This window comes from Macaca thibetana, chromosome 4 (assembly GCF_024542745.1).
Source record: "Macaca thibetana thibetana isolate TM-01 chromosome 4, ASM2454274v1, whole genome shotgun sequence".
NCBI lineage: Eukaryota > Metazoa > Chordata > Mammalia > Primates > Cercopithecidae > Macaca > Macaca thibetana.
In genome coordinates this window covers 126934649-126962139 of record NC_065581.1, presented here as the reverse complement: position 1 = coordinate 126962139, position 27491 = coordinate 126934649, and the positions used below count along the sequence as shown (strand labels likewise).

At 40.7% G+C, this 27491-nt stretch overlaps 1 protein-coding gene across 1 annotated transcript in view; it reads left to right on the top strand.

Annotated features, from left to right (window-relative positions):
* The window catches only part of ARFGEF3 (ARFGEF family member 3), a 190354-nt gene extending 163201 nt beyond the window's left edge, over positions 1-27153 (top strand). The window contains exons 30-34 of the mRNA XM_050787319.1: positions 841-943; positions 1193-1324; positions 5296-5417; positions 16556-17777; positions 18887-27153. Coding sequence (XP_050643276.1) covers positions 841-943; positions 1193-1324; positions 5296-5417; positions 16556-17777; positions 18887-19078 — 1771 coding nt within the window. The 3' untranslated portion in view covers positions 19079-27153. The remainder of the gene's footprint in view (positions 1-840; positions 944-1192; positions 1325-5295; positions 5418-16555; positions 17778-18886) is intronic.
* The last annotated feature ends 338 nt before the right edge of the window (positions 27154-27491 follow it).

The window sequence follows — 27491 nt, the reverse complement described above, 5'->3', positions numbered from 1 at the left end:
CATAGAGGGAACTAGAGGTTATTATGCTAAGTGAAATAAGCCAGGCACGTGGGAGAGCGAGTCACATGAAAAATAGTGACAGTGAAGCAAGGACCTCGTTGTAGCAGTGACACTGGTCACCTCCCCTAAGGTGGACAGGCATGGGGGAGGTGGGGACTTTCCAAGCAGAAGAACAAAATAGTATTGAGATTAGAGTTGTAAGTGACAATAAGAGTTTGGGGTTTGGTTTTACTTGTTAGTTGTAGAGGAGTGATGGAAAATGGAACTAGAATCCAAAAATCACTACAGAATATATACAGTCTTGCATACAAGTCTACGCTTAATGATTGGCCTATTTGTAGAGGGGATCCATTGATATTTCTATATTAAAATGGTTTAGGAAGTAGTATTTTGACAATGGAATACTGGACGGTTGAGACAGGGAGACTTGGCAGGGAGCTGCAGAATAAACCTATGCATGAGTCCATATGGCCTAAATTTTGTGGCAACAAAATGGAATTCAAGACTCCTATGTGGCCGGGTGCGGTGGCCCACACCTGTAATCCCAGCACTTTGGGAGGCCAAGGTGGGTGGATCACCTGAGGTTGGGAGTTCAAGACCAGCCTGACCAACATGGAGAAACCCTGTCTCTACTAAAAATACAAAATTAGCCAGGCATGGAGGCACATGCCTGTAATCCCAGCTACTCAGGAGGCTGAGACAGGAGAATTGCTTGTACCCAGGAGGTGGAGGTTGCAGTGAGCCAAGATCATGCCATTGTACTCCAGCCTGGGCAACAAGAGCAATGTTGTTTTGAAACTCCGTCTCAAAAAAAAAACAACAACTTGTTTCTTTTGGCAGATACGTCCTTGTGACAGCAGGCCCTGTGTTCACTGAGGAGATGTGGAGGCTTGCCTGCTGTGCCCTGCAAGATGCGTTCTCTGCCACACTCAAGCCAGTGAAGGTACATCACTGGGAGGAAGCCCTCCCTGGAGCAGTTCTAACCGTCTTTAGCTCCTGATCCCTTATCATGTTGGGCACATGGGTTCTGCCTCCTCTGAGCAGGCAGCCTCACTTTAGATCTTGCAGAGGGTGAGAAAGAAGTTGCTGGGTCAGTACTTTTATCTCAGACACAGTAACGATCTCAGATCCAAGACTGGGCCTGGCCCATGAACCAGGATGCACTCAGTAAGCATCTGCTATTTCTCCCCAGGACCTGCTGGGCTGCTTCCACAGCGGCACAGAGAGCTTCAGCGGGGAAGGCTGCCAGGTGCGGGTGGCGGCCCCATCCTCCTCCCCAAGTGCCGAGGCCGAGTACTGGCGCATCCGAGCCATGGCCCAGCAGGTAAGGGCAGGGGCTTTTGATCTCAGGGCCTCTAGAAACTTGAAATGCATGTTGGGAGACCTTCCTTCAAGGTCTTGCATCACCAAATTGCCTTTCATTCCCTGAGGGACATACACTTTGTTGCTCCCAACTCTTGCCAGTACCATTCTTTGCCAGGAATGACATGAACCCAATCAACAGCATTACCTCCTGTCCATCATCTCTTGCTTGTTGCATCCTCCAGTGCCCAGATCAAATAGAATCACTGTCCTTTGTACGTAACTTGCTTGAGCTATCTGTAAGTATTTGCTTAACTATTACTGTTAACTGCTAGACTATGAGTGCCTAACAATGGCAAACTTATTTGGGCTTTTTTCTTATATCTTTCATTCACAACACAGAACTTAACATTTAAAAGTTGCTTACTACATTTGAGTTGAATGTAGCATTAAAATTCAAGTGTATTCACTCATGCAGGAATCATCATATACCAATGGCTTTCTCTTCTTGAGACACATGTAAGAAGTCACAAAATTTGATTGTCAGCTCCTGAGGAGCAGAGAACACATTCTGTGTATTTACCTTGGTATTTTTAGAGCAAGGCCTAGAGAAAATGTTTAGTATGTCTTTGTTGAATCAATAGGTTACTGAATCACAGAAATATCGGAAGAATATAGTACTATCACAAACTACAGATATGCCCTAAGCTCCTAAGTGACATAGCAGTCTGCCTCTAGGAAACCCTGGATGTGACTCTCAGCAGCAGTCCAGCTAAATGCCATCCCCAAATTCATATATAATCATAACCATGCTATTCATAGTAGTGAAAAATGGAAATGGACTAAATTCCCAACAACCATTGACTGGCTAAATATTCCATCATATAATAGCAACAGACATGTCTGAATTGGGTCTTCATATGAAGAAACTATTTTGCATATGCATATGCATGTGTATGCATGGTATGTATTTAAAATATTAAACAAGTTTTACAAATGTAATTGAACTGTCACATTTGAGTTAAATTTGAAGAAATGAATTGGAGGTTATACTCAAAAGGCAAGGCCCCTTTTCTCTACCAGATCTGTTTAAATTCTTAATAAAATTTTCTCTTAGCACACTGATAATCTGGGATCCCCTGATTACCCATGTAAAGAACTCAGTCAGTTGAGAAGTTTCTTAGCCAGGTCTGGCTTCTTTGGGGCTTTTCCCAGGTATCCTGAGGTAGTGGGACAAGAACCTTCTATCTTCGGTTTCTCACATCTCTGCTGAGCACATGCCCTAACATCTGGGACTTGATAATTCTGCTGGTTCTGAAGGAAGGCAGCATGTCCCACTGAAGCCTCCATGGCCAGTCTGCAGAAGTTGGGAAGGAAAGGTTGTAAGGCTGCAACGAAGAGCCACTGCTAGCAGCATGGCAATTGTGGCTGCTACAGCAATGGTGTAGCTAGAAGTGAGAACAGAGAAACCAAGAAGGTGGCCCTCCAAAGGGATAGCTGCTCTAAATATGCAGTTAGTACATCTGGCTAAAGCATTTACACGTGTGCCTGCAGTGGTCTCTGCAACCCTGTCCAATCATACAGCAAGAGAATCTTCTGAAATAGATCATTAATGGAGAAGAACAGCAAGAACTGTTTAGTGAATTGTTCACTTCTTTTTCTGTTTTGTTGTTTTGTTTTTTGTTCTTGCTGTTGTTATTGTTATTGTTGTTTTTAAGACTTGCTCTGTTGCCCAAGCTGGAGTGCAGGGTGTGATCTCAGCTCACAGCAACCTCTACCTCCAGGTTCAAGTGATTCTTCTACCTCAGCCTCCAGAGTAGCTGGGATTACAGGTGTGCACCACCACACCCAGCTAATTTTTGCATTTTTAGCAGAGATGGGGTTTCACCTTGTTGGCCAGGCTGGTTCTCAAACTCCTGACCTCAAGTGATCCATCTGCCTCAACCTCCCAAAGTGCTGGGATTATAGGCATGAGCCACCACAACTGGACAATCTTTCACTTCTTAATACTTAATACTACTTAATACTTCTCTATTTCTTCCTCAATCCCAAATTTTCCTTATGTATTCACTCTTAAAATAACTCATTATTTGAAAATCTGATAATTGTTACAAGATTTTGCAAGAAAATATTTTAAAAGTATTCTAACCTTCCCGGGCATGGTGGCTCACACCTATAATCCCAGCACCTTGGGCAGCCAAGGCAGGAGGACTGCTTGAGCCCAGGAGTGCAAGACCAGCCTAGGCAATACCGTAAGACTCCATCTCTATGAAATTGACAAGGAACTTAAACAAATTTACAAGGAAAAAACAACTCCACTAAAAAGTGGGCAAAGGACTTGAACAGACTCTTCTCAAAAGAAGACATACATGTGGCCAATAAACATATGAAAAAAGCTCAACATCACTGATCATTAGAGAAATGCAAATCAAAACCACCATGAGATACCATCTCACGCCACTCAGATTGGCTATTAGTAAAAGTCAAAAAACAGATGCTGGTGAGGTTGTAGAGAAAAAGTGACACTTTTACACTGTTGGCGGGAGTGTAAATTAGTTCAACTATTGTGGAAGACAGTGTGGTGATTCCTCAAAGACCTAGAGGCAGAAATACCATTTGACCCAGAAATCCCATTAGTGGGCATATACCCAAAGGAATATAAATCATTCTGTTATAAAGATGCATGCACATACATGTTCATTGCAGCACTATTCACAATAACAAATACATGGAATCAACCTAAATGCCCATAAGTGATAGACTGGATAAAGAAAATGTGGTACCTGGAATACTATGCAGTCATAAAAAGGAATGAGATCATGTGCTTTGCAGGAACATGGATGGAGCTGGAGGCCATTATCCTCAGTAAACTAACACAGGGACAGAAAACCAAACACTGCATGTTCTCACTTATAAGTGAGAGCTGATTGATGAGAATGCATGGACACATGGCAAAGAACAACACACACTGGGAACCTGTGGGGGATGGGGGAGGGAGGGCATCAGGAAGAATAGCTAATGGTTGCTGGGCTTAATGCCTGGATGATGGGATGATCTGTGCAGCAAACCACCATGGCACACGTTTACCTATGTAAGAAATCTGCACATAGTGCACGTGGACCCCAAACTTAAAACTTGAAAAAAAAGGAAAAAAATGTTTAAAAAATAGATGGGCATAGTGGTGCACACCTGGGTCCCAGCTCCTCGAGGGACTAAGGTGGGAGGATCACTTGACCTAGGACGTTGAGACTGCAGTGAGCCATGATCACACCACTGCACTCCAGCCTGGACAACAGAGTGAGATCCTATATATATATGATATATATAGGATATATATATTTAATATATATCATATATAATAATCTTATTTATATATAAGATTATATGATATATTATATATTATTATAATATGCAAAATAATATATATATTATATATATAAAATCTTTCCAGAGGAAAGTAGTGAGAGTATTTTAAGTCATGTAAAAGAAAATCATTTGGGTCAGAGAGCCAATAGTGCTCAGTATTTTCTTAGTCACATCTGCCATGCCTAGTAGAGCACTGTGGCCCTATCAGTAACCACCAGTAATCCTGACAGAAGTCCCAACTCATTTTTTATCCCTGTGTTGAATATGATACCAAAGACTCAAAAATCAGAGAGAATCTTTTACAAAGCCCCTCTTTATTTACTTGTAGTTAATATTAAGTGCCAATACCTGTTATTTGGGGTATAATGAATTGTCACATAGTAGAACTAGTAGTGTTGCTAGTATTAGTGTCAGCAGCTAACCCTGATTATTTACTCCTCTGTTCTAATGATTTGCATATGTAATATACACGTATCAATTAAGTCTCTCAACAAACATATCAAATAGGAAACCATTATCCTCATTTTATAGATGAGGCTTAACTTGCCCAGGGTCATCCAGCTGATCCCTGACAGGTCAAGCAGAGGACACTGGAGTTCTGAAATGTACCTTTGCACACCTATACAGGTGTTTATGCTGGACACCCAGTGCTCACCAAAGACACCAAACAACTTTGACCATGCTCAGTCCTGCCAACTCATTATTGAGCTGCCTCCTGATGAAAAACCAAATGGACACACCAAGAAAAGGTAAGTACCTAAATCTCAACTCATAGAGTGCTTATGAATAAGAACGTTCATTCACTTCCAGTTCTCACGCATTGTAATCCAAGCTTTGGCCAGGAATACTGAAAACATCTGTGGAGTCATTTAGCAAAGGTTTCCATAAAAACGGTTAGCCCTGTAACCAAATTCCCCACATTTCATATGTATTAGGTTGCCCAGGTTGCCACAGAAAGTACCACAGACCGGGTGACTCAAACAGCAGAACCATATATCCCACAGTTCTGGCACCTAGAAGTCAGATATGAAGGTTTCCTCCGAGGTCTGTCTCCTTGACCTGTAGATGACCATTTTCTTCCTGTGTCTTAACAGGGACTTCCTCTGTACGGGTGTATATCTGAATTTCCTCTTCTTATAAAGACACCAGTCATTTTTGAATTAAAATTAACCCTCATGACCTCATTTTGAATTAATTACCTCTTAAAAGACCTATTCTCCAAATATAGTCACATTCTGAGGTTAGGACTTCAACATATGAATTGGGGGAACACAGCCCAACCCATAATGTCATACACTTACTATCTTAAACAAAAATAGGGGCCGGGTGCGGTGGCTCACAACTCTAATCCCAGAACTGCAGGAGGATCACTTAAGCTCAGAATTCGAGCCCAGCCTGAGTAACATAGTGAGAGCCATCTCTACAAAAAAGTAAAAAAAATGTATCCAAGCGTGATGGCATGCGCCTGTAGTCCCAGCTGCTCAGGAGGCTGAGGTGGGAGGGTCACTTGAGCCCAGGAGATCCAGGCTGTAGTGGGCGTGATTGTGCCACTGCACTCCAGCCTGGGCAACAGAACAAAACCTTGTCTCATTAAAAAATAAGAAGTAAATTGAGGCATGGTTCTGATTGTTTCAGTGAGAAGCGCATAAACCTCCCCAGGAACAATAATGGCTATTGGAAGACAAAAAGGTCTATGCTCTGCCCCAGGAAACTTACCTTTCTAAACACTATCATCCTCCCTTAAAAATATCGTTCTAGATTTGAGGATGAAGGCAATGACCAAGATTTCCCACTTTTAAACTTCTGACACATTAATAGTAATGCTAAGTATTTGAGCACTCTATATGAAACACAGTGAGGGCACATACAGAGAGGCTTGGGTCCCTTGCCCGAGGACACACAACTGCAAAGAGGTGGAGTCAGAATCAAAACTGGCTCTGGGCTGGGCGCAGTGGCTCACACCTGTAATCCAAGCACCTTGGAACCCAAGGCAGGCGGATCACCTGAGGTCAGGAGTTTGAGACCAGCCTGGCCAACATGGTGAAACCCTGTCTCTATTAAAAATACAAAAATTAGCCGGGCATAGTGGTGTGCACCTGTAATCCCAGCTACTCAGGAGGCTGAGGCAGGAGAATCCCTTGAACCCGGGAGGCGGAGGTTGCAGTGATCATACCACTGTACTACAGCCTGGGTGACAGAGCGAGACCCCTGTCTTAAAAGAAAAAAAAAAAAAAAAACTAGGTCTGGTTGGGCATAAGGCCTCTGCCGTTTCCCATTTCAAGGAGAGAGTTGCTGCAGTAGACTGAATGTGTCCCCCAATATTGATGTATTTTACTCCTAACCCCCAATGTGATGATGTTAGATGGGCCTTTCAGGAGGAAATTCGGTCTTGAGGGTGGAGCCCTCATGAAAGGGATTCGTGTCCTTAAAAGAAGAGGCAGATCCCTTGCCCTCTTTCTGCCATGTGGTCATCTGTAGTCTGGAAGAGGGCCTTCACCAGAAGCCACCCATGCTGGCACTCTGATCTCAGACATCCAGCCTCTAGAACTACAGGAAACCAATTTCTGTTGTTTGTAAGCCACCCAGTCTATGGTATTTGTTACGGCAGCCCAAATAAAGATAGTTGGTATCATTTCACAAGCTCTGGGTGATTTGTCCAAAAGTTAGCTGGGTCAGGCATGCTGGCTTATGCCTGTAGTCCCAGCTACTCAAGAGGCTGAGGCAGGAGAATCGTTTGAACCCAGGAGGCGGAGGTTGCAGTGAGCTGAGATCGCTCTGCACTCCAGCCTGGGTGGCAGAACAAGACTTCATCTCAAAACAAACAAACAGGTAGCTGGGTTAGCAGGGCAGTTTGATTAATATAACAATTATTTGGGTGAAATTTCTAGGTAATAATTTTTTGGTCAATTATTGGTACATACAAAAAAAATGTAGAATGTTCAAAAGTTATGAAGCATGAATAAAAAATAAATGTGAACCAGTCACCCAACTTCAGCAATAAAACTCTACCAATTCTAGTCTGTTTCCCTCAACCACCAGTCACTGATTTTTAAGTGTTGGTCATTTTTTTATCTACCAAAGATTGTTCAATCCTTTGGCATCTTTAAGCATTGATTTACTTCAGAATTTCAGTTCTTTTCTTCCTTTTTTCCTATTTCTAATTCACATTCAGCCAGTTATTCTTGCTGAAATATTTTTGATGTAAAAGTAGGAAAAAGGAATAGGTTGCATTCAAATTATAAATAAAACATAGGAGGAATAGCCTAATATCCTTATATTATTGGTTTTAAAAGGTTACAGTTTGAAAATATAGCAACATGGCTCATAAATTTTCCTAGCACGTTTAATAGGCAATTGCCCACTCATTGTAGTTAGGCAAAACAAAATAAGCATATTAAATTCTTTCACCAATCCCACTGGTCACTGAGGCAAAAGACATTCCTTAACATTCTTTAGGAGCTCTCAGCCAAACTCTCTATGCTTTGCATTCTTAGATTTGACTCTTATTTGCAGGGGCAATTCTTAGTTCAGTATAGGATGTAGTGGAAGATGAGTTAGACCTATGGAAAACTATATGCTGGCCAGGTGCATACTTTAGATGTAATCCTAAAACCAGATTACAGCATTTAAGCAGAGAAACCTGTGTTAGTTGGTTTGGGTTTGTTTTAATAGCCTTGACATTGATAGCCCCAAGCTTTACTTAATCCACATAATCTTAATTAGTACTTTAAGATATATATATATTAGCGATTCCCAGAGCAAGATGGCCGAATAGGAGCAGCTCCAGCCTCCAGCTCCCAGCGCGAGTGACACAGAGGACGGGTGATTTCTGCATTTTCAACTGAGGTACTGGGTTCATCTCACTGGGGAGTGCCAGACAATCGGTGCTGGTCAGCTGGTGCAGCCCAACCAGCGAGAGCTGAAGCAGGGCAAGCCATCGCCTCACCTGGGAAGTGCAAGGGGGAAGGGAATCCCTTTTCCTAGCCAAGGGAAACTGAGACACACAACACCTGGAAAATCGGGTAACTCCCACCGTAATTCTGCGCTTTACCAAGCGTCTTAGCAAATGGCACACCAGGAGATTATATCCCACACCTGGATGGGAGGGTCCCATGCCCATGGAGCCTCCCTCATTGATAGCACAGCAGTCTGAGATCTGACTGCAAGGCAGCAGCGAGGCTTGGGGAGGGGCGTCTGCCATTGCTGAGGCTTAATTAGGTAAACAAAGCAACCAGGAAGCTCGAACTGGGTGGCCCCACTGCAGCTCAAGGGGGCCTGCCTGTCTCTGTAGACTCCACCTCTGGGGACAGCGCATAGCTAAACAAAAAGCAGCAGAAACCTCTGCAGATGTAAATGACCCTGTCTGACAGCTTTGAAGAGAGCAGTGGTTCTCCCAGCATGGAGGTTTAGATCTGAGAACAGACAGACTGCCTGCTCAAGTGGGTCCCTGACCCCTGAGTAGCCTAACTGGGAGACATCCCCCACTCGGTGCGGACCAACACCTCACACCTCACATGGCTGGGTACACCCCTGAGACAAAGCTTCCAGAGCAAGAATCAGACAGCAAGACTCGCTGTCCAGCAATATTCTATCTTCTGCAGCCTTCACTGCTGATACCCAGGCAAACAGGGTCTGGAGTGGACCTCAAGCAATCTCCAACAGACCTACAGCTGAGAGTCCTGACTGTTAGAAGGAAAACTAACAAACAGGAAGGACACCCACACCAAAACCCCATCAGTTCGTCACTGTCATCAAAGACCAAAGACTGATAAAACCACAAAGATGGGGGAAAAGCAGGGGAGAAAAACTGGAAATTCAAAAAATCAGAGCGCACCTCCCCCTCCAAAGGAATGCAGCTTATCACCAGCAATGGATCAAAGCTGGACGGAGAATGACTTTGACGAGTTGAGAGAAGAAGGCTTCAGTCGATCAAACTTCTCAGAGCTAAAGGAGGAACTACGTACCCAGTGCAAAGAAACTAAAAATCTTGAAAAAAAGAATGGAAGAATGGATAACTAGAATAATCAATGCAGAGAAGGCCGTAAACAAACTGACAGAGATAAAAACCATGACACGAGAAATACGTGACAAAAGCACAAGCTTCAGTAACCGACTCGATCAACTGGAAGAAAGAGTATCAATGATTGAAGATCAAATGAATGAAACAAAGCGAGAAGAGAAGTCTAGAGAAAAAAGAGTAAAAAGAAATGAACAAAGCCTCCAAGAAATATGGGATTATGTGAAAAGACCAAATCTGTGTCTGATTGGTGTGCCTGAAAGTGAGGGGGAAAATGGAACCAAGTTGGAAGATACTCTTCAGGATATCATCCAGGAGAACTTCCCCAACCTAGTAAGGCAGGCCAACATTCAAATTCAGAAAATACAGAGAACACCACAAAGATACTCCTTGAGAAGTGCAACTCCAAGACACATAATTGTCAGATTCACCAAAGTTGAAATGAAGGAAAAAATGTTAAGGGCAGCCAGAGAGAAAGGTCGAGTTACCCACAAAGGGAAGCTCATCAGACTAACAGCAGATCTCTCAGCAGAAACTCTACAAGCCAGAAGAGAGTGGGGGCCAATATTCAACATTCTTAAAGAAAAGAATTTTCAACCCAGAATTTCATATCCAGCCAAACTAAGTTTCATAAGTGAAGGAGAAATAAAATCCTTTACAGACAAGCAAATGCTGAGAGATTTTGTCACCACCAGGCCTGCCCTACAAGAGACCCTGAAGGAAGCACTAAACATGGAAAGGAACAACCGGTACCAGCCATTGCAAAAACATGCCAAAATGTAAAGACCATTGATGCTAGGAAAAAACTGCATCAACTAACAAGCAAAATAACCAGCTAATATCACAATGACAGCATCAAGTTCACACATAACAATATTAACCTTAAATGTAAATGGACTAAATGGTCCAATTAAAAGACACAGACTGGCAAATTGGATAAAGAGTCAAGACCCATCAGTTTGCTGTATTCAGGAGTCAAGACCCATCAGTTTGCTGTATTCAGGAGACCCATCTCACATGCAGAGACAAACATAGGCTCAAAATAAAGAGATGGAGGAAGATCTGCCAAGCAAATGGAGAACAAAAAAAAGCAAGGGTTGCAATCCTAGTCTCTGATAAAACTGACTTTAAACCATCAAAGATCAAAAGAGACAAAGAAGGCCATTACATAATGGTAAAGGGATCAATTCAACAGGAAGAGCTAACTATCCTAAATATATATGCACCCAATACAGGAGCACCCAGATTCATAAAGCAAGTCCTTAGAGACTTACAAAGAGACTTAGACTCCCATACAATAATAATGGGAGACTTCAACACCCCACTGTCAACACTAGACAGATCAACAAGACAGAAAGTTAACAAAGATATCCAGGAATTGAACTCAACCTTGCACCAAGCGGACCTAGTAGACATCTATAGAACTCTCCACCCCAAATCAACAGAATATACATTCTTCTCAGCACCACATCGCATTTATTCCAAAATTGACCACATAGTTGGAAGTAAAGCACTCCTCAGCAAATGTAAAAGAACAGAAATTATAACAAACTGTCTCTGAGACCACAGTGCAATCAAACTAGAACTCAGGACTAAGAAACTCAATCAAAACCACTCAACGACATGGAAACTGAATAACCTGCTCCTAATGACTACTGGGTACATAAGGAAATGAAGGCAGAAATAAAGATGTTCTTCGAAACCAATGAGAACAAAGATACAACATACCAGAATCTCTGGGACACATTTAAAGCAGTGTGTAGAGGGAAATTTATAGCACTAAATGCCCACAAGAGAAAGCTGGAAAGATCTAAAATTGACACTCTAACATCACAATTAAAAGAACTAGAGAAGAAAGAGCAAACACATTCAAAAGCTAGCAGAAGGCAAGAAATAACTAAGATCAGAGCAGAACTGAAGGAGACAGAGAGACAAAAAACCCTCCAAAAAATCAATGAATCCAGGAGCTGGTTTTTTTTGAAAAGATCAACAAAATTGATTGACTGCTAGCAAGATTAATAAAGAAGAAAAGAGAGAGGAATCACATAGACGCAATAAAAAATGATAAAGGGGATATCACCACCAACCCCACAGAAATACAAACTACCATCAGAGAATACTATAAACACCTCTATGCAAATAAACTAGAAAACCTAGAAGAAACGGATAATTTCCTGGACACTTACACTCTCCCAAGACTAAACCAGGAAGAAGTTGAATCCCTGAATAGACCAATAGCAGGCTTTGAAATTGAGGCAATAATTAATAGCCTACGAACCAAAAAATGTCCAGGACCAGACAGATTCACATCCAAATTCTACCAGAGGTACAAGGAGGAGCTGGTACCATTCCTTCTGAAACTATTCCAATCAATAGAAAAAGAGGGAATCCTCCCTAACTCATTTTATGAGGCCAACATCATCCTGATACCAAAGCCTGACAGACACACAACAAAAAAAGAGAATTTTAGACCAATATCCCTGATGAACATCGATACAAAAATCCTCAATAAAATATTGGCAAACCGAATCCAGCAGCACATCAAAAAGCTTATCCACCATGATCAAGTGGGCTTCATCCCTGGGATGCAAGGCTGGTTCAACATATGCAAATCAATAAACGTAATTCAGCATATAAACAGAACCAAAGGCAAAAACCACATGATTATCTCAATAGATGCAGAAAAGGCCTTTGACAAAATTCAACAGTCCTTCATGCTAAAAACTCTCAATAAATTCGGTATTGATGGAACGTATCTCAAAATAATAAGAGCTATTTATGACAAACCCACAGCCATTATCATACTGAATGGGAAAAAACTGGAAAAATTCCCTTTGAAAACTGGCACAAGACAGGTATGCCCTCTCTCACCACTCCTATTCAACATAGTGCTGGAAGTTCTGGCTAGGGCAATCAGGCAAGAGAAAGAAATAAAGTGTATTCAGTTAGGAAAAGAAGAAGTCAAATTGTCCCTGATTGCAGATGACATAATTGTATATTTAGAAAACCCCATTGTCTCAGCCCAAAATCTCCTTAAGCTGATAAGCAACTTCAGCTAAGTCTCAGGATACAAAATTAATGTGCAAAAATCACAAGCATTCTTATACACCAGTAACAGACAAATAGAGCCAAATCATGAATGAATTTCCATTCACAATTGCTTCAAAGAGAATCAAATACCTAGGAATCCAACTTACAAGGGATGTAAAGGACCTCTTAAAGGAGAACTACAAACCATTGCTCAGTGAAATAAAAGAGGACACAAACAAATGGAAGAACATACCATGCTCATGGATAGGAAGAATCAATATCATGAAAATGGCCATATTGCCCAAGGTAATTTCTAGATTCAATGCCATTCCCATCAAGCTACCTATGACTTTCTTCACAGAATTGGAATAAACTGCTTTAAAGTTCATATGGAACCAAAAAAGAGCCCGCATTGCCAAGACAATCCTAAGTCAAAAGAACAAAGCTAGAGGCATCATGCTACCTGACTTAGCATACTACAAGGCTACAGTAACCAAAACAGCATGGTACTGGTACCAAAACAGAGATGTAGACCAATGGAACAGAACAGAGCCCTCAGAAATAATACCACACATCTACAGCCATCTGATCTTTGACAAACCTCAGAAAAACAAAAATGGGGAAAGGATTCCCTATTTAATAAATGGTGCTGGGAAAATTGGCTAGCCATAAGTAGAAAGCTGAAACTGGATCCTTTCCTTACTCCTTATACGAAAATTAATTCAAGATGGATTAGAGACTTAAATGTTAGACCTAATACCATATAAACCCTAGAGGAAAACCTAGGTAATACCATTCAGGACATAGGCACGGGGAAGGACTTCATGTCTAAAACACCAAAAGCAACGGCAACAAAAGCCAAAATTGACAAATGAGATCTAATTAAACTAAAGATCTTCTGCACAGCAAAAGAAACTACCATCAGAGTGAACAGGCAACCTACAGAATGGGAGAAAATTTTTGCAATCTACTCATCTGACAAAGGGCTAATATCCAGAACCTACAAAGAACTCAAACAAATTTACAAGAAAAAAACAACCCCATCAAAAAGTGGGCAATGGATATGAACAGACATTTCTCAAAAGAGGACATTCATACAGCCAACAGACACATGAAAAAATGCTCATCATCACTGGCTATCAGAGAAATGCAAATCAAAACCACAATGAGATACCATCTCACACCAGTTAGAATGGCAATCATTAAAAAGTCAGGAAACAACAAGTGCTGGAGAGGATGTGGAGAAATAGAAACACTTTTACACTGTTGGTGGGATTGTAAACTAGTTCAACCATTGTGGAAAACAGTACGGCGATTCCTCCAGGATCTAGAACTAGAAATACCATATGACCCAGCCATCACATTACTGGGTATATACCCAAAGGATTATAAATCATGCTGCTATAAAGACACATGCACACATATGTTTATTGTGGCACTATTCACAATAGCAAAGACTTGGAATCAACCCAAATGTCCATCAGTGACAGACTGGATTAAGAAAATGTGGCACATATACACCATGGAATACTATGCAGCCATAAAAAATGATGAGTTTGTGCCCTTTGTAGGGACATGGATGCAGCTGGAAACCATCATTCTCAGCAAACTGTCGCAAGAACAGAAAACCAAATACCACATGTTCTCACTCATAGGTGGGAATTGAACAATGAGATCACTTGGACATGGGAAGGGGAACATCACACACCGGGGCCTAATATGGGGAGGGGGGAGGGATGGCATTGGGAGTTATAACTGATGTAAATGACGAGTTGATGGGTGCAGCACAGCAACATGGCACAAGTATACATATGTAACAAACCTTCACGTTGTGCACATGTACCCTAGAACTTAAAGTATAATAATTTTTAAAAGATATATGTATATTAGCATGTTTTAAGTCAACCACTTGTTATGCAAATAATTCTCAATTATCCAATCTGGAGAATGGCAGACTTCTTAAAGGTGTGCTGAGAAAAAGCTTGAAACCCTTGGGTACACTGAATTAGAAAGTTATTTGTTGATTTTGTTTGAGATCTTTGTCTCCTATCAGCATAGATGATTAAGAACTGCATATCTATAAAATTGTTTCACTTATCTTTGTGAAACCTTAATCTCTTCAGTATTATTTCCTTCCCATTCTGTTTTCTTGTCACTGCATCCTTTAACCCAAACCTAAGGTAAAGGGGATTTGCTGTCTTTTTTTACATGCGTAGTTAGGAGCTGTATCTCTTAAAGCATCCAAAAAATGATCTCAGTGGATGAAGATATTCCACAATTCAGACATGGCTTTGCATTGGCCTCACTTTAGGTGTTGGCTGGAAAATGGCTTTTCATTTCTTAGGGAAGGTAATAAAAAACAATGTTGTGAGCGAAGGGTTTCACGCCTTCACCAGGCTGATTAAACTCACCCCTCTGGTGGTGCTTCCTGCATCAGGGATCCAGGATCCTAGGGGAGTGGGGTTCAAATGTCAGAGCAATTTCTCAGGGGGAGCATTTCCTTCAGGCAGCCTGTGCCCAGAGCCAGCCTGCTTTCCTTCTTTGACTTGGAGACTTACTGAATGCTACTCTCACCATTTTCCCGGTTACTGGGGACAAGAAGATGAATAAGGTAGTGTCCCGTCCCTTGAGGATGTTATAGGTGTCATGGGGACAGACTTGTCTGATGACTAAAAAATTTCCCTTTTTAGTTCACATCCTTATAGTATGGACAGAAAACATTAGAACAAACTGATAGCTTTTGGACCAAGTTGGTATAAGCTTTTGGAGCCCTCTTTTTCAGAAGAACGCATGTTTGGGTTTACTGGTAGCTTAAGTAGGAGCTGAGGCTGGGGAAATGGAGAGTTGTTTAATGGGTACAAAGTTTCTGTTAGAAATGATGAAAAAGTTTTAGCAATAGATAGCAGTAATGGTTACACAACATTATGAATATACTTAATATCACTGAATTGTATACACAAAAAATTAAAATAGTAACTTTTATGTATTATTTTACCACAAAAAAGTGAACGTGATTTATTTTAAAAGGTTGCTGTTTTTGAGAGTAATGTGTTTTCCCTCAGTGAGGACTAGACAAAGGGCAAAGGTGACATTGAGATTTATGCAGGATTTGTCATTTTCTGCTGTTAGAAAAGCACTTTTCCTACTTATACAAATTTTTACATTCAAAGTCATAGTGAGACATAAAGCAAAATGTTATTAACATGATGGCTAGACCTTTGAAATTAATAACAGTTGTCATAATTTTATAATTATCCAGTTTGGGGCATTAATTGGCCATATAATGGCCTCAACTATTTTCATAAAATTCTAAGAGCAGTGAAAAGAAATGAAACTGGAAACCAAAACCACACTGAACCACACTGGTGAATTTAAAAATTTGGCAAACATAGGACAGGTTGAGCATCCCTAACCCCAACTTTTTGAGTGCCAGCGAGACACCACAAATGGAAAATTCCACACCTGACCTCATGCGATGGGTTATAGGAAAACCCAAAATGTATTCTGTGTTCCCAAGGGCAAAAAAAGCCCCCAGCCCCCTTCAACTGTGATATCTTTTCACAAATATATCTTGATGTTAACTGTTAATTTGGCATCATAACTTATATTCTATAGCTTTGGGAATTTTTTAAAGTGTCAAGAAGTCCACTAGTTGTGATTAAAATGGTTATCATGTAATGCCCAAAAAGTATGCCTTTTTTCACGGAAGACATTTGAGTAGAGGTAGTTTAGTTTGTAAATTTGCATATATCATTCTGAAATGGGTAACGTCTATATTGCTTTGAAATACCTGATGTAGGGCAGAAAACCATTCATCGATCCCTCTCTTTTCACTTGAAGCGTGTCTTTCAGGGAAATTGTGGTGAGCCTGCTGTCCCATCAGGTGTTACTCCAGAACTTATATGACATCTTGTTAGAAGAGTTTGTCAAAGGCCCCTCTCCTGGAGAGGAAAAGACGATCCAAGTGCCAGAAGCCAAGCTGGCTGGCTTCCTCAGATACATCTCCATGCAGAACTTGGCAGTCATATTCGACCTGCTGCTGGACTCTTACAGGACTGCCAGGGAGTTTGACACCAGCCCCGGGCTGAAGTGCCTGCTGAAGAAAGTGTCTGGCATCGGGGGCGCCGCCAACCTCTACCGTCAGTCTGCGATGAGCTTTAACATTTATTTCCACGCCCTGGTGTGTGCTGTTCTCACCAATCAAGAAACCATCACGGCCGAGCAAGTGAAGAAGGTCCTTTTTGAGGACGACGAGAGAAGCACAGATTCTTCCCAGCAGTGTTCATCGGAGGATGAAGACATCTTTGAGGAAACCGCCCAGGTCAGTCCCCCGAGAGGCAAGGAGAAGAGACAGTGGCGGGCACGGATGCCCTTGCTCAGCGTCCAGCCTGTCAGCAACGCAGATTGGGTGTGGCTGGTCAAGAGGCTGCACAAGCTGTGCATGGAACTGTGCAACAACTACATCCAGATGCACTTGGACCTGGAGAACTGTTTGGAGGAGCCTCCCATCTTCAAGGGCGACCCATTCTTCATCCTGCCCTCCTTCCAGTCCGAGTCATCCACCCCATCCACGGGGGGCTTCTCTGGGAAAGAAACCCCTTCCGAGGACGACAGAAGCCAGTGCCGGGAGCACACGGGCGAGTCCCTGAGCCTGAAGACCGCTGGTGGGGACCTGCTGCTGCTGCCCCCCAGCCCCAAAGTAGAGAAGAAGGATCCCAGCCGGAAGAAGGAGTGGTGGGAGAATGCAGGCAACAAAATCTACACCATGGCGGCCGACAAGACCATTTCAAAGTTGATGACCGAATACAAAAAGAGGAAACAGCAGCACAACCTGGCCGCGTTCCCCAAAGAGGTCAAAGTGGAGAAGAAAGGAGAGCCACTGGGTCCCAGGGGCCAGGACTCCCCACTGCTTCAGCGTCCGCAGCACTTGATGGACCAAGGGCAAATGCGGCATTCCTTCAGCGCAGGCCCCGAGCTGCTGCGACAGGACAAGAGGCCCCGCTCAGGCTCCACCGGCAGCTCCCTTAGTGTCTCGGTGAGAGACGCAGAAGCACAGATCCAGGTACACCCCTGCGGCCAGAGGAGGTGGGCGGGAAACTGGGTTTCCAGTACTGAATGGGCCCCCCTTGCAGAGCGGGCTCACACAGGCTAAGATTTATACAAACAGGTAGGGAGTACGAACCAATTTCCCTCCAAAGTCAGAGGACTGCCCGAGCCTAAGTGCAGGATTTCCCAGTATCAGTATATCATTATGAAGCTGGAATTTTACTCTCAGGTAATTTCAGGAACTGTTTTTCTCCATTGTAATGTGTATTATTGAAAATTAGGAACTTAGCTGTATAAATAAGATGAGGCTAAAGCTTATAAAATGTAAGCTTTTTCAAGACCAGCCTGGACAACAAGGCAAAACCCATCTCTACAAAAAAAGAAATACAAAAATTAGCTGGGAAAGGTGGCACATGCCCGTAATCCCAGCTACTTGGGAGGCTGAGCCAGGAGGATTGCGTGATCCCAGGAGGCAGAGGTTGCAGTGAGCTGAGATAGTGCCACTGCACACCAGTTTGGATGCATAGGGAAACCCTGTCTTAAAAAAAGTAAGCTTTAACTGGCATCGAGTTCTTAGTGTGTCATTCAAAAATGGCACTGAAGAAATTCTGTAGTTATGAAGCATTATACAAACGAAAAAAGCAAATATTGTGTGGTTATGCCAATTAACTTTTTTCAAATTGTTTTCATCTCAACTTTTTCTAGCCCATCCTGTGCACATAAAAATTCTCAATCTTCAGGGGGGCTTAGAGTGTAATTCTATGGTGCATCAAAAAATGAGTTTGAGATGAATGGCCTATGGAGATCTCATTGTGAGAAGGCAAGGGAGGTTTTTTATTTTTGCTTTTGTTTTTTCTAATCTAAGGAGTAAGAGTTTAGTAGTTTGTGAAAGCTGAAAATAAGGCGAATCTCTGCCCATCTTTATGGATGTGAAATTATGATGTAGGCATAATAAATTAATATGCCTACAATTTATTATAGGCATATTAAATGAACAAAAACTAACTTATTGCAACTACAGCCTGAAAAAAAAAAAAACCATTTCCACATTGGCAGGGCCGCTCTCAAGTGTTCAAATAAAACCAGGGGGGAAAGCCACTAATTTTCTTAAATCCTTTCTCTTAGGCATGGACCAACATGGTGCTAACAGTTCTCAATCAGATTCAGATTCTCCCAGACCAGACCTTTACGGCCCTCCAGCCCGCAGTGTTCCCGTGCATCAGTCAGCTGACCTGTCACGTGACTGACATCAGAGTTCGCCAGGCTGTGAGGGAGTGGCTGGGCAGGGTGGGCCGTGTCTATGACATCATTGTGTAGACATCATTGTGTAGCAGACTCCTATTCCACTCCGCCACCAAACAGCAGTAGTGAGGGTTAGAGTCTGCCTGCCTATCCAACTGTTGCGTTTTCCCCACCACCAGCCCCACTTAAACTAGTGTCTCAGAGAACAATGTTTCCTAATGTAAAAAGCCTTTCCAACCACTGATCAGCATTGGGGCCATGCTAAGGTTTGTATCTAGATGACACAAACGATATTCTGATTTTGCACATTATTATAGAAGAATCTATAATCCTTGATATGTTTCTAACTCTTGAAGTATATTTCTCAGTGCTTTTGCTTACAGCATTGTCCCCAAATGGGTCATTTTCAAGGGTTACTCATTTGAAAACACTATATTGATCTATCATCTTAAAAATAAATATAATTCCTAAGGCAATATCTGCTGGTAAATCAAGCTGATATGTAAACTCAGACATCTAGTACCAGGGATTATTAACTGGAGGAAGATTTATGATTATGGGTTTGGCTGGGAAGAAGACAACTATAAAAACATATTCTTGGGTGTCATAATCAAGAAAGAGGTGACTTCTGTTGTAAAATAATCCAGAACACTTCAAAATTATTCCTAAATAAGATTTTCAGCTATTCACCAATTTCCCCATATAAGGTACTGTTGTGCCTTGATTTCTGTATGATTTCTGTATGTCTAAAAGAAGAAAGTTCTTTCCTAGCAGGGTTTGAAGTCTGTGGCTTGTCAGCCTGTGACACAGAGTACCCAGTGAAAGTGGCTGATACATAGATCGTCGAGAGACATGAGACCGACCAGCCACCCTGGCTGTTCTCGTGGTGTTTGCTTCCGTCCCCAAGGCAAACAAGGAAAGGAAAGAAAAAATGGTGCCTTAGTCTTTTGTTGCACTTACATTTCCATGCCCCACAATTATCTGAACGTAAGGTATAACGTTTGGTTTTTAAGACAACAAAACAGTAAAACACAACTCATTTTATATCAACACACTTGGAGGAAAGGGACTCAGGAAGGGAGCAGGGAGTGTGGGGTAGGGATGGATTATGATGAAATCATTTTCAATCTTAAAATATAACACAACAATCTTGCAAAATTATGGTGTCAGTTACACAAGCGCAAGTCTCATAAAATGAAGGCAATGGAGAAAGACACTGAAATTTAGAAAATTTTGTCTATTTAAAATATTTCTCCTATCTAGCAAGTAAAGTTACCCTACGTTTGATGTCTTTTCATTCAGACCAATATTTCAGGTGGATATTTCTAAGTACTGAAAGCTTTATCTTATTATTTACAGTATTTTTACATTATCCTAATGATTGAAAACTCCTCAATCAAGCTTACTTACACACATTCTACAGAGCAGAGTTAGTTGTTAAGGCATACATTATAATTTCTCAGCTCTATTCGTAATGAATAAGTCACCCTTTAAATAAAAGACAAATTCTGCAGTCTTGAAACACGGATTTAAAAGGGTATTTGCAAACTTTGCCCTCCTTGAGAAACATGGAACTAACTTAGAGGTTAAGAGGAAGGCAGTGTTGTGACTTCTTCAGGTGATCTGAAAGAAAGACCCTTATCATTCTGTGTGCCATCTAGAGATCACCACAGAATCCATTTTTTTCCCAGTTCCACAGAACACTCTGTTTGCCTTCATTTTTCACTCACTAGACAATAATTCAAGTTTAGAAACAGGTAATCAGCTATTTGATCTTAAAAGGCAATGAATTGTTGGGATATCAGTGAACTATGTTGTATACTTTTGAATTTTTATACTTTATAAATGGAATTGAAAGTTGGATAACTGCTTTTTTTTTTATTTTCCAACAGAAGTAACACCACAGTTGTTTTGTTTCTTTTTATAGCTGACCTGAGGTTCAGTTCTTCTTTGTGAACCTGTGAGTACTCCACAGTTTACTGGGGGAAAAGGCCTCAGTAAAGCAGAGGCCAGAATTACAGTATTTATACATAGCAACTTTTCATAAAGTAGAAAAATTCAAAGGAAGCTGTCGCAATTTGTGAATACCGGCTGGGCGCAGTGGCTCACGCCTGTAATCCCAACACTCTGGGAGGCCGAGGTGGGCGGATCACATGCGGTCAGGAGTTTGAGACCAGCCTGGACAACATGGTGAAACCCCGTCTCTACCAAATATGCAAAAATTAGCTAGGTGTGGTAGCATGCACCTGTAATCCCAGCTACTCAGGAGGCTGAGACAGGAGAATCGCTTGAACCCAGGAGGCGGAGGTTGCAGTGAGCCGAGATTGTGCCATTGCACTCCAGCCTGGGCGACAAGAGTGAAACTCCATCTAAAAAAATGATAATTGTGAATACTGTGTCCCAAAGTATGTTAGTTATTTGGAAATCAGCATTCTCCCTGATGCTCTATTATGGGATCCAAAATTCTTGAACATAAGTTTACCCTATACTGTGTCCGAACACTGTTCTAGTTCTAGCCTGAATATGGGTCCCAAGAATAAAAGGATGAGAAGGTGTACAGAGCTCTTGACCTATAATTTTTAAGAGTGTTTTGGTACCTTCCCATTGTCTTCTGTATAACCCAGTCCTGACATACTCTGCACTCGAGTTACTGGACATCCACACTGACATCAGATTTCAACCAGAAACATCACTGAGTGACAGCAGTACTTCTCAGAGGTATTTGCAGCTTGATGCAAAGTAGTCTCTAATAAGTAGGCCTTCAGGTGATTCTTCCCAGCAGGTGGAAGCAAGGGAGGAGATGAAGAACACTGAGAGGGGAGTGGCACTTTCCCAGACCGCCCAGCTCAGTCTCTTGCCCTGTTCCTGTGACTCAGCTGCCCACCCCACAACTTGTTTCACTCCCTCCCAGTCTCTGAAAGTGTCAGGTGTTTCTCTCCTCACAGTCTCTTTTGCAGCAACAGTAAGACAAAATTCAAAGCAGCCTTTTAAAGTGAAGAACAGTTATTAGCATGTATTTACAGACCTAAGCAGAATGAAAGTTTATACATTGTTTTTAGTTGCCTGTATTTATAGCCAAAACTTTATTACCCTAAAGTTGAGATCTTTCTCTTCTTTTCCTAAATTTTGGTAAAGTGTGCTTCATGAAACAAACATCTGGAAAACTCCAAGTATAAGAGACCTGGGACTGATGATGGCCCAGCCAAGTGTATGGAGGGACAGAGTTCTCTCTGTCATTAATGAGGACATCGGTTTTCACAACTGAACCTCATGCACTGTCCATAGCATCTCACCTAGCTCTTGTGTCTCCTGATCATATTTTAAAAATAGACTGCCTTTTTACACAATCTTCTCTCCTCTTACGATAATTTTCCAGCCCTTACCATAGATATAAAACTAGAACACTTTTATTATTTGGGGTCTATGTAATGACTGACCAATAAGAACCCAGACAGATACTAACATACTTAACAGCTCTCATTAAAATACTTTAAATCAGGCATGGTGGCTCATGCCTGTAATCCCAGCACTTTGGGAGGCTGAGGCAGGTAGATCTCTTGAGGTCAGGAGTTTGAGACCTGGCCAACATGGTGAAACCCTGTCTCTACTAAAAATACAAAATTAGCCGGGCATGGTGGCAGCCACCTGTAATCCCAGCTACTTGGGAGGCTGAGGCAGGAGAATTGCTTGAACCTGGGAGGTGGGGGTTGCAGTGAACCAAGATTGCACTCTAGCCTGGGTGACAAAGTGAGACTTCTTCTCAAAAAAGTAAATAAAAATAAAAATTTTAAATCAAACATGACAAAAATGTTGATATAATTCAAAAGTTCCTTGAAATTGAAACATATTGGTACAATGATCATTAGGCTTTTCGTCCTTGTTGTTTTAAAATAGCCTTGGCTGTAAGAAGGTAATGCAGTTATGTAATAGATATCCTTGATTTTACCAGATTCATCACAATACTGCTTATACAGGAAAGTTTTCTTTCTCAGAAAGGAAAATCCATCAGTATCAGTCCCATCAAAGTAAACAGAATGAAGACCTTTGTGTAGAGCTGATAGTAATAACAAGAGGTTACAAATAGCAGGGAGGAAGAGAGCGGTGAATGTCACTGTGATTGCAAACCTTTACCTGTATTATCACACGTAGTCCTCACAACAACCTTGTGAGACAAGTATTGTGTTCCTCATTTTTTCAGATGAGAACACAGACCCAGAGAGGTTCAGAAACTTGCCCAAGATAACAAGCAAAAGGCAAAGTTGGTTGCAAAAGAGGTGTTTCTGAATTCAAAGGCCATACTCTCTCTGACAACATGCTGTAAGTCCAGAGTAAGCACTCTAGTATGAGAAAAAGTTTCAAGGAATGAGGCCATTAAAATGAGACTATTTGACATCTCAGATCTGTCTGGGATGTTACGGAGGTTTTTAAAGTTGAAAAAAGAAAATGAATCGTGTTTATACATTAAAAAATCATATGTAACACATTTCAAGTGTTTGAAAATAAAGCCAAAATCTAAACTTTAATCTTCAAGCAGACATTCAGTGTTACTTTAGAAAACTCACTGAATTAGGCAGAAATGATGGAATAATACTGTTCATGGCCAGCTGTTAACACAGAAGTACATGGCAGCCTGTGTCTAGAATGGCATGCACGATTTGTAAACCTTTTTCAAATATCATTTAATCAACTCAGCATAAAGTGCCCTGTAGCCAACAGTGCCTCTTTACTTGCTTCTCTGGGAAATACATGGTACTAAATTTGTAGCACAAAGTTTGGGAATATGCAAAATAATGGATAACCATTTTTCAAAATGTACATTCTCTGAAGAGGAAGCAGCTGGTTGGACAAGATTGCTTGAAGAACCAGGTGCTAAGGGCATCAAGTCGACATCCTTAGTAACCATGTGCCATAACATCTACACATTTCCACTTGTTTTACAGACAAAGAAACAGGCAGAAGGAAAATCCAGAGTCTTGCAGTAAGCAGATGACAAGACTTCAATATGCTTGGGCACCACTTAGGTGACCCCAGGGAGATTTAGTGTGGCCTTAGGAAAGCAAAAGAGCACTTTTTATTGGAAATATGAGCTTGTTACTGGGAAAGATTTGTAAACTTGGTCAAGAACTTGATTTATAATTACGCCTCCTCAAAAAAAAGTTCTCATTTAGTAGTGGAGCAATCTAGAAAACATACCTTTTTTGTTTGTTTGGAAGATCCTTTTTCTCTGGCTATATTGTAGTGTTTGCTATTTGATGTGGAAATAATAACTTAAGATTTTGGAACAGAACACCCTTTAGATTTCCAAAACACAATTCTTATTTCAGGGAAGACAGACCAAAAATATCTCCTGAGATCATCAGTTTCTTTATAAATTGTGGTACCATTCTATCATTGAAGAGAAACCACTACCACACCACGAGCACCATACAAAACCTTTTCTCTGTATCTTTGTACAATACTACAAAGGGGTACCAGGGAGGAGAGAGTGGCTGACCACTTTGGTGACAAAATGGCACTCCACTGCTGGTGAATTCCATCTAATTATGGTCCTTCCACCCTTTTCAACCACCAAAAACTGTTTTTACTGTTAATTCCTATCCTGAAGGTTTAACCAGTGGTTGTCCCATATCTTTTGTCTTTAGAACAGTGGTTCTCAAACTTTAGTACACATCAGTATCACCTGGAGGGCCTGTTAAGACACAGATTGCTGGGCTCATGCTCAGAGTTTCCAGTTAAGTAAATCAGGAAATTTGCATTTCTAACAAGTTTATAGGTGAGGCCAATACTGCTGTTTTGGGAACTATGCTTTGAGAACCACTGCCTTGAAAAAGTTTCCAACTACTACCTTTAAGATCAACCTGACTTATCAAACGCTAGAGAAAAACTAAATCTATCCTTGGGCAGACAACTTGGGATTGGATTCTATACAGCAGTCTTGCTCAATCTTCCCAGTTTCCAGTTTTATTATACCAACAATTGGTTTTTACAAGCTAGAAGACAATGAATGTATAAGTTCTATGGAACAGTGAGATAAATCTAAGCTTCTCGTCTTTGTATTTAGAAACATTGATTCTATGGATGATCATTTGTATCATGTTGACCCTTTGACTTGTATTGAAGGTGATTTTAAATTTAAGTGTGTAGTGTTTGAATTTCTTCCGTCCATATCGTTTTAATGAGATGTTTCCATGTAGGCTTCTTTACAGCCTTGGCTCCTGGCTTACAGATTTTTTAATAGTTGCTTGCTTGCCAGTTGTTTTACATCTCTCATTGGCCACCAAAATATTAGCCCTTTGAGATGAGATGAGACTACTTGTTGTACCTTCATCTTTCATTTAACTGTCTGGCATAAATTAACATTTCAATTTCATATATATCTGTAAAGAGTCTACCCAAAGGCTTCATGGAAATTTGCAAAATGAACCAATTCCCTTTTAAGCAGTAGGTGTGCCTGTTTTGACTTTTCAGTAAATATGTTGTGTTTGTGCACATACCTACATGGTGGAGACCATATTCATTATTTCATCTTTCAAATAACGGGAAAAATATAAAAATAATCAGTGTGCTTTGGGAATTCAGTGAAATCATGTTAACTCATATAGAGGGGGCCTTAGTTTATCTCTTCTTTATTTAATTAATTAGCTTTGGAAATTCTTTTACCATTAAAAAAAAATTAAGGACCATAGGGAGAATGATTTAAGAAAAAACCAAGTAACTTAACAATCATCACCTATTTATAAACTGTATTAATTACACGTAATGCTTATTGATTCAATGAGGTTTCTCTAAAGACTTCTGCTTAATATACTGACTCATTTAAATTAATTTAGACTATTATAGGAATGGAAGGAAATGATTATATTTACTAGAATTAGTGAGATCAGAAAGCATATCAGAATGTTAATGACATCAAGGAGACAATCCACAGAGTTTTTGGCTCTGTGGATGGTAATAATTGAAGAGTTCTTTTTTTTTTTCCCATAAGTTTTGGAAAGTATTTGTGCATTTAGTTCTTTTAGTAACACTAATTTTAAAATTAAATTTCAAAAGGCAATCTCTAAGAATAACTTATTTTTGTTTTACCAACCGGTGCCAAAAAGGAGAGGAGGGAATCCGAAAGCCAATCTGTTGAACTAATATATAAAAGATTATGTTTTTTCCTAACGTTAGGGAGACTCGGGCCCTGACACTGCCAGCCCCAGTGAGCATCCCTGGCTACCTCGGGATTATGTGCAAGCTGCTTTGTCCTGCATTTCTCTCATCTGGTTCTTATTGGGAGTGCTTCTCTCTAATAAAAATTGATTTCCCATAAAATAGGCAAAGCTGAACAAAGATGAATGCTTTTGATAAGCTGGGTTTCACTTCAGTTGAAACAATGTGATAGAATATCCAGGTGTGGCATGATGGGACAGGAGGAGGTGCCTAGAGGGAAAGGTTATTTTTGTTTCTTAGTTTGTGTTGAGGGCATGGGGGAGATAGGAATAAGATGTTTATTGCCCTAATCATGCTAAGAGACTATTATTCAAGATGCTTTTCCCGCTTTTCTAAGAGGAATAAACTTAGACAAATTACATTATAAACAGTTCCCCTACTACTATCTCTCACTCTAGATAAAGCCAGTGGGTGGTATGGGTCCTTTTATTCCTTATAGTATTATGCCAAAGAATCAACTTATTTTCATTGAAGATTATAAATAAATGAAGCTTGGTATAGCCATAATGATTTGAGTCAGTGCACCATTTTACCTATAAAATGCAAAATTCATCCTTGCAACCCTATTCACCAGGAGCCTTGAAGCATTTTGTTTACTCCAAAGGCCTTGTCAAGGAAGCATAATTTTTTGTTTTGCCTTCTTATTTAGTCAGTTTGGTCACATTTACTTAAAAAAACAAACTGAAAATCACACTCCTTTATATGTTGATATAACTGTTTGATTTTATAGAATCTGTCTGTTCCTTAACAGGTCTCTGTAAGCAAGCTTGCAAGTGTATTTTGTGTACATTTTATCTGAGGTGGAAATGAAAATTCTAAAGAGAAAATATTTTAAAAGATATTGTATTATGTTGCTTGTGTTGTAGAATAAAGATTCAAATGCATTAAAAATCTGGTACATGAAACAATTGTCTTTCCTGAATAAATATATATAAATATCCTGTGTTTACAGAATTCTGTCAAAAGAATTAGGCCCCTTTTCATGGCATTTCATAAGTCTGAATGTAAAGGCCCATTTTAAATCTTATAACATGGAGATAGTCATTATTGACAATTTGGTATATGCCTAAAAAACAAATTTGTAGAAATAATGTATCATTATTTCCTTTTTTAAGAAAAGGGCTTATTCTATGGTATCTTTTACTCATAAGAACTTATATCAAATTCCTACTGTCAGTAGATATTGATGTAGATCATTCATTTAAAAAATTAAAGTATTACCTTTTGTTCATAAACAACCAAAAATCCCTCAATTAATAAGAATATTCGTATTTAA